Source organism: Capricornis sumatraensis, chromosome 15, assembly GCF_032405125.1.
Source record: "Capricornis sumatraensis isolate serow.1 chromosome 15, serow.2, whole genome shotgun sequence".
In the NCBI taxonomy this organism is placed as follows: Eukaryota; Metazoa; Chordata; class Mammalia; order Artiodactyla; family Bovidae; genus Capricornis; species Capricornis sumatraensis.
This window is the reverse complement of record NC_091083.1, coordinates 75,964,050-75,977,779: the sequence shown is the minus strand read 5'-3', so window position 1 is coordinate 75,977,779 and position 13,730 is coordinate 75,964,050. Positions and strand designations below refer to the sequence as shown.

The 13,730-nt window shown below is 49.6% G+C and overlaps 1 protein-coding gene and 1 non-coding gene across 2 annotated transcripts; both read left to right on the top strand.

The window, feature by feature from the left end:
* FITM2 (fat storage inducing transmembrane protein 2) lies at window positions 1-3,276 on the top strand. Its single transcript, XM_068987834.1, has 2 exons — window positions 1-189; window positions 2,661-3,276. The coding sequence occupies exons 1-2, from the start codon at window positions 17-19 to the stop codon at window positions 3,274-3,276; spliced, it is 789 nt and encodes a 262-aa protein (XP_068843935.1). The 5' UTR covers window positions 1-16.
* A 7,181-nt stretch (window positions 3,277-10,457) lies between these two features.
* On the top strand, window positions 10,458-10,531 carry TRNAV-CAC (transfer RNA valine (anticodon CAC)). Its single transcript has one exon. It is a non-coding gene; the product is annotated as a tRNA-Val (tRNA).
* The last annotated feature ends 3,199 nt before the right edge of the window (window positions 10,532-13,730 follow it).

Below are 13,730 nucleotides of genomic sequence, written 5' to 3'. Positions count from 1 at the left end.
GCCGACGAGGTCGGTCATGGAGCACCTGGAGCGCTGCGCGTGGGTCCTCCGGGGAACGCTGGTGCGATCGGCAGTGCGGAGATACCTGCCCTGGGCTCTGGCGGCCTCTATGCTGGCGGGCTCCCTCGTCAAGGAGCTCTCCCCGCTGCCCGAGAGCTATCTCAGCAACAAGCGCAACGTCCTCAACGTGTGAGTGCGCCCCGGGTCCTCTCCTGCCCCCGCCGTAGCCATCACTGTCGGCTTGCCCAGAAAGCCGGGGCTTAGCTGCTCTGATGGACCGGTCATTGGAAGGGGAGGTCCTTCTCCGCATCGTGGCAGCTGTGTCTGCACGCGTGTCTCGATGAGGGGACCCTGGGATAGCTAGTGTCACTAGCAAGTCGCGTTTGCACATCCAGAGCAGACAGTCTGAGCTTGACTGGGCAGGGGTGACGGGCAGGGTGTGTGTATCTCTGTGTGTATAGAGGTGGGAGATGGGAAGGGGGCTTGAACCAGCCTCTGTGGCTGCTCCCTGTGCCTCCCCTCGGGATTAGGAGTTGGCCCCTGCTCTAGGGGAGATGCCACCTCCCGCCTGCCTGGCAGTGTCAGACCATGAGCCTCCGCCCTAAGTCCTGTATTCCCCCCAGCTGGTGACGGAATCCCATCACACTTGGGTGGGGCAAGTAAACCTGCCTTCTTTCCCCAACACCCCTTCCCCACCCCCCACCTTTGAAAGCCTGTACTAGCCTGTGAGAGCCCCCCACTCCAAGATAATCACCCCGGAGTGGAACCCTCCAGTCCATGACCTTTCCCCTGGATCTGCTTGGATCTTAGCTACTCAAAGTTCATGGCAGTGGCCCAGGAATGCAATTCCAGCTGAGCTCTTTGAGACTTCTCCTTAAGTCCACCCACCCGCTCCTTTTTTTTTTTTTTCAATTTATTTATTTTCTGCCCATGCCCTGAGACATGTGGGATGCTTGTTCCCCCACCAGGGATTGAACCCACACCCTTGCATTGGCAGTGTGGAGTCTGAACCATTGGGTGGCCAAGGAAGTTATTTTATTCTTTTTTTAAACCTCTTGGATTTTAAGTTTATTGACACAAACACTGATTTGCAATAGTGAAGGGAAACTCTGAAAGATAAAACATCCCCCTTGAGGTGAGCTTCCGTTCTTCTTTGGAATTACAGTGTCTGCGGTATCTTGCAAGAGTCAGTCCAGCTTTGCTCATCTACTTAAAACCCTAGTTTCTTTCTCCAGCAGCTTCATCAGATACCTGACAGGTCTTGACTCTAGCCAGATCCTTGCATGTCAGTCCCAGGGAAGACTTTCATGACAGGTGCTTGGGTATTGTCTGAGGAAGCTTTGGGACCCAAGAAAGAGTCTGACTGCCTCTGGCCCACCTTCCTTCCTTGCCCGCTCAGGGATGCTGGGCTGAGACTAGATGATGAGCGTGGTCCTGGCCCCAGGTGTCTCTTGCGTCTGTTGACCGTGCCTGGTCTCCAGGTCAACGCCTTTGATGAACTCAGGGGTGGCAGACAAGGCAGCTGCTTGCTTAATCCGGCCTGTGTGTGCTGGGTGCCCAGCAGCCTGGCAGACAAGTTCCTGTCATTTGAGAGTTTCCATGAATTCTGGTGTTTTGTTCCACACCTCTGTGCTGGTTATTGGGTTGGGTGAAATGTTACGGAAAAACTCTAACGAACTTCCTGGTCAACCTGATAATTAATCAAAGGGAGCTAGTGAATTGTTGTCTCTGAAAGGGATTTTAAAGGTCATTTCGTCCCCTCAGTTCTATTTAACAGTTGAGAAACGGAGGCCCAGAGAAGTGTGGTGATAAGTCAGAGTTAGGATTGGAACCTGGGTCTTCTAGCCTGAAGCCAAGCTTCTGTCTGATCATTTCTGCCACATAGGAAAAAGCTTTGGTGTAGAAAAAGCATGGGTTTGGGGGCTGGCCAAACCTTGGTTTCACCTGGGCTTGCTGGTTGTGTGAGTGTGATCCTGGGCAAGTTACCAAGCTATTCTTTATCTATAATATGGGGCTAATGACACCTTCCTCACAGGGTAGCTGAGTGTTCTGTGGGAAAGTGGATGTACATAAAAGGTCTGTAATTGCTTTCCTGAGCAAATAACATAGTGCTTAAGATAGTAGGCCCTGGATTTGAACCCCAGCTCCACCACCGATGACCTCCGCTTTGGGCACGATGCTTCTCTGTGCATCTGTGTTTGTATCTCTGTACAGATAAAGTTTTCTTATTATAAAGTGGGGATAATAGCAGTACCTCCCTCATAGAGTTGTGTGAGGATTAGGTGTTAATGGCTTCCCTGGTGGCTTAGATGGTAAAGAATCTGCCTGCAATGCCGGAGACCCAGGTTTGATCGGGAAGATCCCCTGGAGAAGGGAATGGCTACTCACTCTGGTATTCTTGGCCTGGAGAATTCCATGGACAGAGGAGCCTGGTGGGCTACAGTCCACAGGATCACCAAGAGTCGGACACGACTGAGCAACTAACACTTTCACTTTCTTGAGGTATTCATAGTTCACACGCTTATATAGGTGAAGTTGTCGTCTCTAGCTTTTATCACCTTTTTGCCTTTTTCCCTGCTCACGAGTCCAGAGTCCTGAGGCATGACACGGGACTCTCCGCCACATCCCTGCTCTTCACCTCCGCTTTCCTCCTCTACCAGGTATTTTGTCAAAGTGGCCTGGGCCTGGACTTTCTGCCTCCTCCTGCCTTTCATCGCCCTCACCAACTACCACCTGACGGGCAAGGCCGGCCTGGTCCTGCGGCGGCTGAGCACCCTGCTCGTGGGCACGGCCATCTGGTACGTCTGCACGGCCATCTTCTCCAACATCGAGCACTACACGGGCAGCTGCTACCAGTCGCCAGCCCTGGAGGGGGAGCGAAAGGAGCACCGGAGCAAGCAGCAGTGCCACGGGGAGGGGGGCTTTTGGCACGGCTTCGACATCTCAGGCCACTCCTTCCTGCTGACCTTCTGCGCCCTCATGATTGTGGAGGAGATGGCCGTGCTGCACGAGGTGAGGACGGACCGGAACCACCGTCTCCACACAGCCATCACCACCCTGGTGGTGGCCCTGGGCTTCCTGACCTTCATCTGGGTGTGGATGTTTCTGTGTACAGCCATCTACTTCCACAACTTGTCCCAGAAAGTGTTTGGCACCCTGTTCGGTCTGCTGAGCTGGTACGGGACGTACGGCTGTTGGTATCTGAAATCCTTTTCTCCAGGACTCCCTCCCCAGAGCTCCAGTTTGAATTTGAAGCAAGACACTTACAAGAAATAAAAGAGAAACAAAAGGGATGAGGGCAGGACCGGGGTTAAAAGGTTTTTCCGTTTCTTTTTCTCCTTAATTGTTTGACTAAATGATCGATCCTGCTTTGGGAAGGAAGCTTACCGGGCAGTTTTGGGGTCGGGGCTGCGGTGGTGGAGTCTGGGGAGCCCGGCCGGGCCTGGCGACATCACGCTGTGTCACAAGCACCGCCATCCCCAGTCAGGCACTTTGCGTCCCTGGCAAGACTTGACCTTAATCTGTTACGTCCCTCTTGTTCCTGGATGGCGAGCTCAGGCTCAGCGAGAGGGCAGAATCAGGAAGGCCTCTCTGGTGTGGCTGAATGGGGTTGGGGGGGGCTCAGGACCCTCCCTTGCTGGCGTCACTCGCTCCCTGATTCTTAGCTGTCTTCTGTGTCGAGGGCTGCTAATGCTGTTAATTAGCAACCATGCCCTCTGGTCAGTTTTGCATAAGTATTTATTTCCAGCAGGGTTCTTTATATAACACTACCTACCGCCTAAAAGACACACTCTGGTTGTAGTATTTGTTCTATCTGTGGAATGTCAAATACGGCAACTGACTTGTGATTAACTACCAAAACAGTCACACTGGAGTGCCTCTGCGACAAAGTATTGGATACTTTTTATGTAACGAACACTGATAATTTTCTGTCCATGTTGTCTAGTATATATTGGTTTTTGGAGCAATAAGGTTATCTTCCCTCCCCTTCTGTTTTGAGTGAGTGCTTTATAGTTTTTAATAACAACCGTGAAATTTGTTCTTTGTTGAAAGAACTTCCAAAAATAACTCATGACCCAAGTGTTGCACTTTGGCACATGTGTTGAGGCCTTGAGGGTTTTTTAGAATACTAAAACACTCTCAGCTTTATGGTATTAAATTCAAGCTCGCGGGGCTGCTTTCTCAGTTAAGAATCAAACTGGGAAGCAGACATTTGAATAACTTGTTGAATTTTAAGCTGAGTCAGAGTAATTTTGCAAAATGCCTATTTGCACTGAAACTCTCCTGACCATGCATCAGTGGTATTAGACTGAACAATGTTTCAGAGTCGTGTGGTCATAAGTCTTCTGTCCATTGCTATGGCCCAGGACATTTTTACCCGTTTAGACAAGATTGTGATAAGTCAGAAGTGGAGGAAGGTGTCTTCCCTTGCTTCTGAGGGCAAGAAGCCAACTTGTTTGCAAGAACTTCCCTGTTAAATGTGGCTTGACTTTGGCCCCTCCCTTTTCTTAACTGGACCACCACCCAAACCACAGCAAACCAGGGTCTGTTCATCTGCCCTTGAACTTGACTTTTTCTTTCCTGTTTGCAGCATTCTCAATTTCCAGCCTTGTCCTGTGTGGCCTTCACCATGAGAATGATGGAAAGGGTTAGATACTCTGTTCCGTCTGCCCTGCAAAGACGCAGTTAGTGCTGTGATAAGATGCCCCTGCCCTTTCTCAGTGTGTCTCCGTAAACCTTTCATCCCTTGCCCCTTGAATTTTTGGATAATCATCCTGGAAGCTGCTTCAATACTCTTTGCCTCAAGCCTGATAATAGCATTAACTGATAAGCACTTGACTGGTTTAACTCAAGCTTAGGTTGCTAGGAGCTTGATGTCTGGGAAATCTTCAGTGTAAAACACATTGCTTACAAAGATGTATTTAAAATATGTATTGAAAATACATATCTCATCTGGCCACAGGTTATCCTGTATTGATCAAAATGTAAGGTGTGACACATTGCACCCCACCTGGCAGTGAGATTCTGGAGGTGTCGCCAGGGTGCGCTGGGAGCACTGGCAAGATGCGATGGGCCCCTCGGGAGAATGGTTTTGCTCTCTGGAGCTTCATCTGTAAACCAGGGGTGGCCGAGGGGGTGGGGTAGGTGGCAGGGGCTTGTTGAAGGGATCAAACTCTCTCCTAAGTGTCACGTTCAGCACCGAAAGGCAACAGACACGAGGTGATGCCAGATATTTGTTTGACCCAGGTAAACATCTCCAGATATTTCTCTCCTGCAGGTCTGATTCAAGCTTAGCCCTACATTAACTCTGTGGAACGCGTCCCTTACCGAATCTTGTCAAGTCATCAGTCTCCCTCCACTTCCTGCTCAGTCTTATCGCTTTGCCTGTCGCTGGGGGACATGCTCTCCATCCGTATGTGAGACAGCATGGCAAGGCTGAAAGCGTTTGGGTTTAGGCAGGTGTGAGAGGTGGGTCCAAATCTCGGCACCATCACCGCCAAGAGAGGTCTGACCGTGGGCACGCCTCAATTTCTCCATCTGTAAAATGGAGGTGGTCCTGTCGGGATGAAGGGAAAACGATGCAGGTCAATGCCCAGCACATGGGCGTAGCAGGTGACCACCCCCCCTGCTTCCTTTTTCTTGATTACGCCTTTAGGACTTTTTGGCTCCTCTAGAGAAGGCAGGGAAGCCAGCATCTTCTTTGGAGTGCCAATCAGGGTCTGGGTGTCCTGCAAAATAGCCTCGTCTTTTGAGAAGTGTCTGTTCCCCCGGTGCTGAACAAGAGGCTTCCGAGGGCGTCTGCAATCATGGGACACCACCGTGCTTGGTTTGCCTCCGTGTTGAGGTTCATTCACTGGTGCCTCGTTTTCCACGTGCATCTGTCATAGCCTGAGTACCAGATTGTATTTAGCGGACGGCTCTTGCCACTGTTTTTGTACACACACAGATCGTGTGTGTAAACAGGCAAATGAAGTAAACTGGAGATAATGAAAACCCCACATTGCTGCATTTTGTGTGTTCTTTTCCACAACCCTTAATTCCAGAACCAGGAGAGCTCAGGCTGCTTTACGAAAGGAGGGTAATTCTTAGTGGAGCCCCTCGTCACAGGTAGGGAATTTCAAGGCTGTCGCCTCTCTTAATTATTTTCTCCTCAACCCTGGAAACTAAGGATGGGTTGTCACGTATTTCTTAGCTTGCTTTACTCCTTGCCCCTGTGCCATATCCGTGTCTCAGAGCCCTGAGGTCTGTATCTGCCAGATTTGCAAACACTTTTCTTGGCAGTAGGAGGACAGCTAAGCCTCGTAGAAGTAACACAAAGGGCGGTTACAAAGTTGACTCACAAGAGGTCATCTGTGAAAACGCCTTCTCACTCTGGAGGCCTGTGTGCCTGTGAGGACTTTCTGTACTTTTTAGCACCTACTCCTTTGTCAGCCTGATCTACTCAGTCCTTCCGCGCAGTGTCTATAGAAAGTTCAAGGGCTGCAGGATTTGACGCTCCTCCTACGGCAGAACTTCCCAGTTCAAATGCCCTCAGCAGCAGCAAACCCTTCTTGAGTTTATCCTGTGAGCCAGGAGCTGGGACAGGATAATAAAGTCCCTCCCTTCTGAAGCTTGTGGTCCAAAGTCTGTCCCTTCAGAGCTTGAGGCATGTGCTGGGGTTGCAAAGGTGAATTTGCTCTATCTTTGCATCTGAGGAATTTCCAGTCATGGAGAAGATGCCTGATGAGCCGACAGCCGCCATCACGCGTTCTGAGCGCTGGCCAAGGTCAGCGCCTGGGAACACAGTGCAGGGGGCCACCAGCTGCCCTGCGGAATCATGGGATGTTTCCCCGGGACCTAGTTCTTTTGCGTCTGGAAGGATGGGGAAAGGTTCAAACGGTTGGGCAGAGAAGAGAACCCAGGAACGTGAGAAGAGCACACACAGAGGCACGGGCATGCGGTGCCACGATTTTCATTCAGATATCTCTTTTCAAGAGACCTGACTTTCCCCTAATGGTCAAGAGCAACGGAAGGAAACATGGCACACTAAAAGAAAGGCAGTGGGGATCTGGATGCGCCCTGCTGTGCCATCAGAGCACTCAGCTAGAAGTGCGAATGCCTGCTTTCAGCTGGCTTGCCCCGCTGCTTTATCTGCTCTTCTGTGTGACCCTACCGAGTCACTCAACATCTCTGGGCCTCAATTTCCATATCTGATAAATGGTGGGCACAGATTGGTTAACCTCACCAACTCTTCGACTCTCTTTCTCTGTTCCGCTTGATGAAAAGTTCTCCCAAGCGGGTTAGGACTTTTATTTAAGGAAACAACATGAAAAGAGACTCCCACTCAGCTGAGGTGGCAGCTGGCTTCCCAGTGAGTGATGGGGAAGCCGATCTCTGGGTGCACTTGATCATACCCCGGCTTTTCTCTGCATCAACGATCAATTAATGCAGTTCAGTTCAGAACTAATGCAGTTCAGACCTGATTGCTTGGCTTCGTAGCAACTTCCTGGGCATGGAGAGCTGGACCTGGCTCCCAGAGGGATGAACTTCAGAAGGCTTTTACAAAAAAGTCTCCAAAATAAAACCAATTTCAGTATCTATCAAGAAGAAGGCAGGTTCTGTTAAGGGAAACCCTGTACAGTATAGTCACCTTCAGAAATTGTCGTAGAAACCCCTAATGCAGTCTCTGGGGAGTTTTAAAGTTGAACACACAGAGCACAGAAAACAGGTCTTTCCATACCCTGGGGAGAGGGGAGATAGTACATTGGGCCCATGTAATTACTTGGTAACCTTGTTGTATCCAAACTTCAAATGTACAGACCTGGGAGTTCCCTGGTGGTCTAGTGGTTAGAACTCAGGGCTTTCCCTGCCTCGGCCTGGGTTCAATCCCTGGTTGGGGAACTGAGATCCTACAAGTTGTGCAGCGTGGCCAAAAACAAAAACAAACCAAAAATTTGTGCAGACCCAGCAATCTCTGTCTAGGGATTTAGGCTAGGGAGTGCTCACCAAGGTGGGCTAAGATAAACAGAAAAGATTTTATTACAGTTATTTGTGATAGTGAAAAGTTGTCAAGATTTATCTGTTGCCAATCAGATAAATAAATTATGGTGACTGTATCAGGGGGCTTCTCTAGTGGATCAGATGGTGAAGAATCTGCCTGCAATGCAGGAGACCCAGGTTCAATTCTTGGCTCAGGAAGATCCCCTGGAGAAGCGAATGGCAACCTGCTCCAATATTCTTGCCTGGAGAATTCCATGGACAGAGGAGGCTGGCAGGCTACAGTCCATGGGGTCGCACAGAGTTGGACACAACTGAGCAAATAATGTACATACCTATCAAGAATATAATACAGTCACTACAAAGAATAAATAGTGTTATTTTTAGGGAATCTAGAAGCAGAAAGACTGTGTTTGTGCTGTGCTAGAACTTGCAGCTGTGTGTCCTTGGTCAGGTCAGAATCTTGGAGCCTCTTTGTGAAAGGTAAGATGTGGATAATGCCACACCTTACTCAACATTGATTGCCCCACTAGTTGAGGGGGCACAGTGTTAATTCAGAGCCACTGTTCTGCCCTCTGGGGGTTTATAGTCTAGCCAGGCACAGGCAAATCCAAAAGGGTGCAAAGTATCAAAGGCAGAATGTTTCCCCACCCTACCCCAACACTGTCCCAGCTCAGGCAGAGATGATGTTCCTAACATATGCAGAAAAGCAGAGAAAGGGACTTGCCTGGTGGTCCAGTGGCTGAGACTCTGCACTCCCAATGCAGGGGTCCCTGGGTTCAATCCCTTGTCAGGGAACTAGATCCCACATGCTGCAACTAAGAGTTCACAGGCCTCAACCTATAGGAGCCCACAGGCTGTAACTAAGGCCCAGTGCAGTCAATTAAATAAATAATATACTGGAGGTGGGGGGGTGGGAAGGAAAGAAAAGGAAGGAGAAGATTATTCTGCTTCTGCCATATACACTGGCTGTGTGACCTTGAACAAGTTCCTCAGTTTCTGCACCTGTAAAATGGAAATAATGTAAGTACCTAACCTGTAGAGTTGTGAGGATTAAATAAATCGACTTACAAAGGGCTTCCTTAGAACAGGGAGGCACTATATAAATATTTTTCAAGTGCACAGTAAGTCCCTAATGTGCCATCAATACTATAACTACTTTAAAATCAGAAAAAAGAAACCTCAGAGATGTCAACGTTTCAATTTTAATTGACTCAGAGGTAGTTAAAATACACAGTCAAGCGTGGAAGGCCATGTCCCAGGATCTCTCGAACAAGCAGAGTCTCCGGGATTGCAGTCTGATTTCAGGGTTAACTAGGGGGTGGGGGAGAGTGAGAGGTGTTTTCAGGGAGAGCTGAAGGGAAAGGACATCCATGCATCGCTGGGGTCCTTTGGGCCAACATAAAGTAAGTGAATGCTGTCCCCTTGGAGCTAAGCTAAGGGCTGCATGGCCCTGGTTTCCAGGCTGCTTATTTGAGGGATTGGGCTGGGAGCCTTATCACTTCCCCGTCTTCTCTGCCAGGGCATCGCTCCCGCGGGGTGTGTGTCTGAGTACCCAGGAGGTGCGTAGGTGGGGTAGCCCGAGAGCTACTCTGATTAGCATCTTAATTTCTAAAGCAAAGGTATCAGGCCCCACCTGAGCACACAGCTTTCACCCTTTCCCAGCTTCACTTTTCTCATGCCTTAAAAAAAAAATTTTTTTAATTGCAGGATAATTGCCTTACAATGTTCTGTAGATTTCTCCTATACAACAAAGTGAATCAGCCGTGAAGATCCCCTAGAGAGGGAAAGGGCTACCCACTCCAGTATTCTTGCCTGGAAAATTCCATGAACAGGGGAGCCTGGTGGTCTACAGTCCAGGGGGCTCCAAAGGGTTGTAAAGGACTGACCGCACATGTACCCATGGATACATATGTCCCCTCCCTCTTGGCATGGAGGGAACCTCCCTCCCAAACCCCATCCCACAGCTCTAAGTTGTTACAAAGTACCACCATGAGCTTCCTGTGTTACACAGCAACTTCCCACTAGCTAGCTATTTTACATATTTTCATGCCTTCTTGCCTTCAGTTTGCATCTCCTGAGCATCTCCCAGGGATGGGGAGGGGTGCAGGGCTGAATAGATGGGAGCATAAACTGACTCTTACCTGGAGTTATTAGAAGCCTTGAACTAGAGCAAGCAGACTGTTCAAATCCTGCCTTTCAGTGCCTCAGCTGTGTGACCTTAGGCAAGTCACTTAACCTCTCTGGGCTTGTTACGCAACTATGAAACGGGGAGGATTCTTTCTACATAACTGGTCTTTGACTGGTTTAATGAGATCATAGACAGGAAGATATGTCATAAGTTTTAAAATGTTGAGCTGAGAGATTTACTTTGGTGACTGGCTCTCTCAGAAGCCAGGACACTGTAACTTCTACATGTCCCCAGTAACCTGAACTGGCTTGGTGTCTTTAATATAATTTTTAAAATGCAGCATTGGGACTTCCCCATGGTCCAGTGGCTAAGACTCTGCACTCACAATGCAGGGGGCCCGGGTTCAATCCCCGGTCAGGGAATGAGATCCAATACGCTGCAACTAAGAGTCTGCAGGCTGCAGCTCAAGATTCCACATTATGCAATGAAGATCAAAGATCCCTTGTGCCACAGCTAAGACCAGGGCAGCCAAAGAAATAAATTTTAAAATGCAGCATTGACTAAGAATTAGTAACAACTAACAAACATTTAACAAACATTTGTTGTGAACTTTTAAATCTGCTGCCTGATATTTTTAGTGAATTATCTCAGCTATAGTTCCCAACTAGGCCATAGAGGAAACAGGAAGGGCTTTGGCTTCATCCCAGCTCTGCCACTGTACTAGTCAGCTATTGCAGTAATAACCTGCAAACCTGATGATTTATGACAGCAAATGCTCACAGGTAGCTGCAGCTCTGTGGATATGGGCTGGCCTCAGTTGGTGAGCTCTGCTCCTGGCAAGCTGGACTTGGTCCCGGGCCACAAGCTGGGCTCGAGTGTGTTCTACTTTCATTCTAAGATCCAAGTGAAAAACGCAGCAACTGTAATACCTGGGGCCAGATTACCCTGGTGGTTCAGTGGTTAAGAATCCACCTGCCGGTGCAGGGGAAACCAGTTTGATCCTTGGTCTGGGAAGATTCCACATGCTGTGGGACAACTAAATCCACGTGCTACAAGTACTGAAACTGCAGCCTGTGCTCCACAACAAGAGAAGCCACTGCAGTGAGAAGCCCACGCTCTGCAACTAGGAAGTAGCCCCCGTTCGCTGTAACTAGAAGGGCCTGGCACACAAAGACCCAGTGCGGCCAAATATAAAGAATTAATTAATTAATTACTTTTTAAGACTATGTCTATACTAGCAGGGGGCCTGTTCTTCTTGAGATGAACACTGAGGCACCCACATGGCATGTTTAAAGCCTCTGCTCCCATCACATCCTTCCACTAACAGTCCACTGGTCACAGGGGCAATTCTCTCGGGCAGGGAATATACTCCACCCACAGTGGGAGGTGCTGCAAAGCCACATGTCAAGCATTATGAATGTATAAACCTATTTGTTGTTTAGTTGCTAGGTGGTATCTGAATCTTTTGTGACCCCATGGATTGTAGCCTGCTAGGCTCCTCTGTCCCTGCAATTTCCCAGGCAAAAATACTGGAGTGGGTTGCCATTTCCTTCTCCAGGGGATCTTCCCCACCCAGGGATTGAGCCCAGGTCTCTTTTGTCTACCTGCATTGGCAGGTGGCTTCTTTACCTTCGAGCCACCAGGGAAGCCCATAACCCCATTAGGGAATCCAACAATCCAATCTACCACTTGTATCGAGGGTGCTCTCTGAGCTGGCTGTTTCCTCATCAGTGAAGCATGAGAAACTATGCTGGGGACTTCCCTGGTGGTCCAGTGGTTGAGATTCCACGCTCCCCACGCAGGGAGCACAGGTTCAACTTCTGGTCCTAGAACTGGATCCCACATGCTGCAACTAAAGAGCCTACATGCCGCAATGAAAACTGAAGACCCTGCATGCCACAACGAAGACCTGGTGCAGTCAAATAAACATATACATGTGTGTGTAAAACAGTGCTTTGCAGCGTTAGAGATAATTTCTGTGAATTTCCTAGTTCCTGGTTAGGACTCAAAGGATGGCAGCTACTGTTATCAGCTCCATTGAGAGATGAGAAAACTAAGGGTTTTAGGCAATGTGGGCCCAGGTTGCAAGGGAAGAACCAAATAGGTCTTCGGAAATATGCTGTTATGACCTGGGCAGTAGATTCTATGACTTTGGCAATGAGCAGCCAATGAGCTGAAGATGACACAACACAACCTTCAGCAGCACTTACTGTCCTGCCCAACAGCATCTTTCTGTGAATGCTGGAGAGACTTTCTCAACAGTGTAAACACTGGGGGCACCCATTACCACAGCCCTGGTGCTGGTGGTGGCGTCTGTCTTCATGACTAGATTGAACTCTGATAGCCCCACCTCCTCTTCATCTCTGCGTCCCTCCAAGGGACCTCACAGAAGGTCCAGCAATGGATGGATTCTGGGTAATCGTTTGCATGTTGACTCTTGTCCACACCGCAGCTCTCACTTGGCTCTCTAGCTCACTCATAGTGGGATCCTGACCAAACCAGGCATGTGCCCATCCAAGGCTTCAGTTTCTGCATATGTAGAACAGGGAGGTGGGAGCTCACAGAGGCTTTGAGTCTACAGTTCTCTCCAGAAGTCTGTCTGTGCCTCTTCTCATTTAGTTTCTCCTTATAATCTGTTCTCTCCTTCCTGAGCAATAGGCTGGCCAACCAGGGACTACATTTCCCAGCCTCCTTTGCAGCTGGGTGAGACCCAGCAATTAAATTCTTAGCCTTGAACCAAGATCGGAAGTCACTTGGCCCTCTTGCACGACGGGGCCTTAAAATACTGGACAGGTGCTCTAATATCCTCTCTATCCTTTCATATCAGATAAAACCTGGTCTCTCCAGCTCAACCCTTGGGATCCCCCAAAGGCATCAGTCATTTCCTCTTTCTTTATAGAAGTGAAATGGTCAAAACTGACGACAGAGTCGGGAGAGTCAGGTTCACAGAGTCTGAATGTTGTCTCTCTACCCCTCTAGCCCTGACTTCTGGGAACGAGAGCTAGATGGACAGCTCAGGTTTAGAAACGAAAAGCGGCGGCTCCTCCTGGATGCTTTATTGGGGGCTTTCAGTGGTTTCTAAGCATGAGCGGCAGTGACACCAGACCCTTTCCCAACATGCAAAAGGCACAGGGAAGTGAGATGCCCCGGGGGCTGGCAGTGTGGATACAGAGACACCGCCTTCCCCCCACCCCACCCCCACCCCCACCCCCACCCCCACCCCACCCCCACCCCCACCCCCACCCCCACCCCCACCCCGACCCCCAACCGCCGCGAGACATGGTGGGGCTCGGAGGAAGCCCCGAGAGTGATGGGGAAGGCAGGCATCAACAGAGATGGCTTTGGCAGAGGCAGGAGAAGGGACCCAAGGACCATCCATCATCAAACCCAACACTCTGGCCAGGGCTGAACTTCCGAGAGATGGTCAACATGGCTTTTACCGAAGGTCTACCTCACATGGCGGGAAAACTCAACTCCAGGTGGAAAGAGAAGGATGGGATGGACGCTGCCTTCAGGAACTTCCGGTAAGGCGCCAGACCAAGCGCTCTGCTCAAATCAAGAGGGGAATGGCAGGGTGTGCTTGTGGCATCGGTCCCAGACACAGCCTCTGGTTGGATGTCAC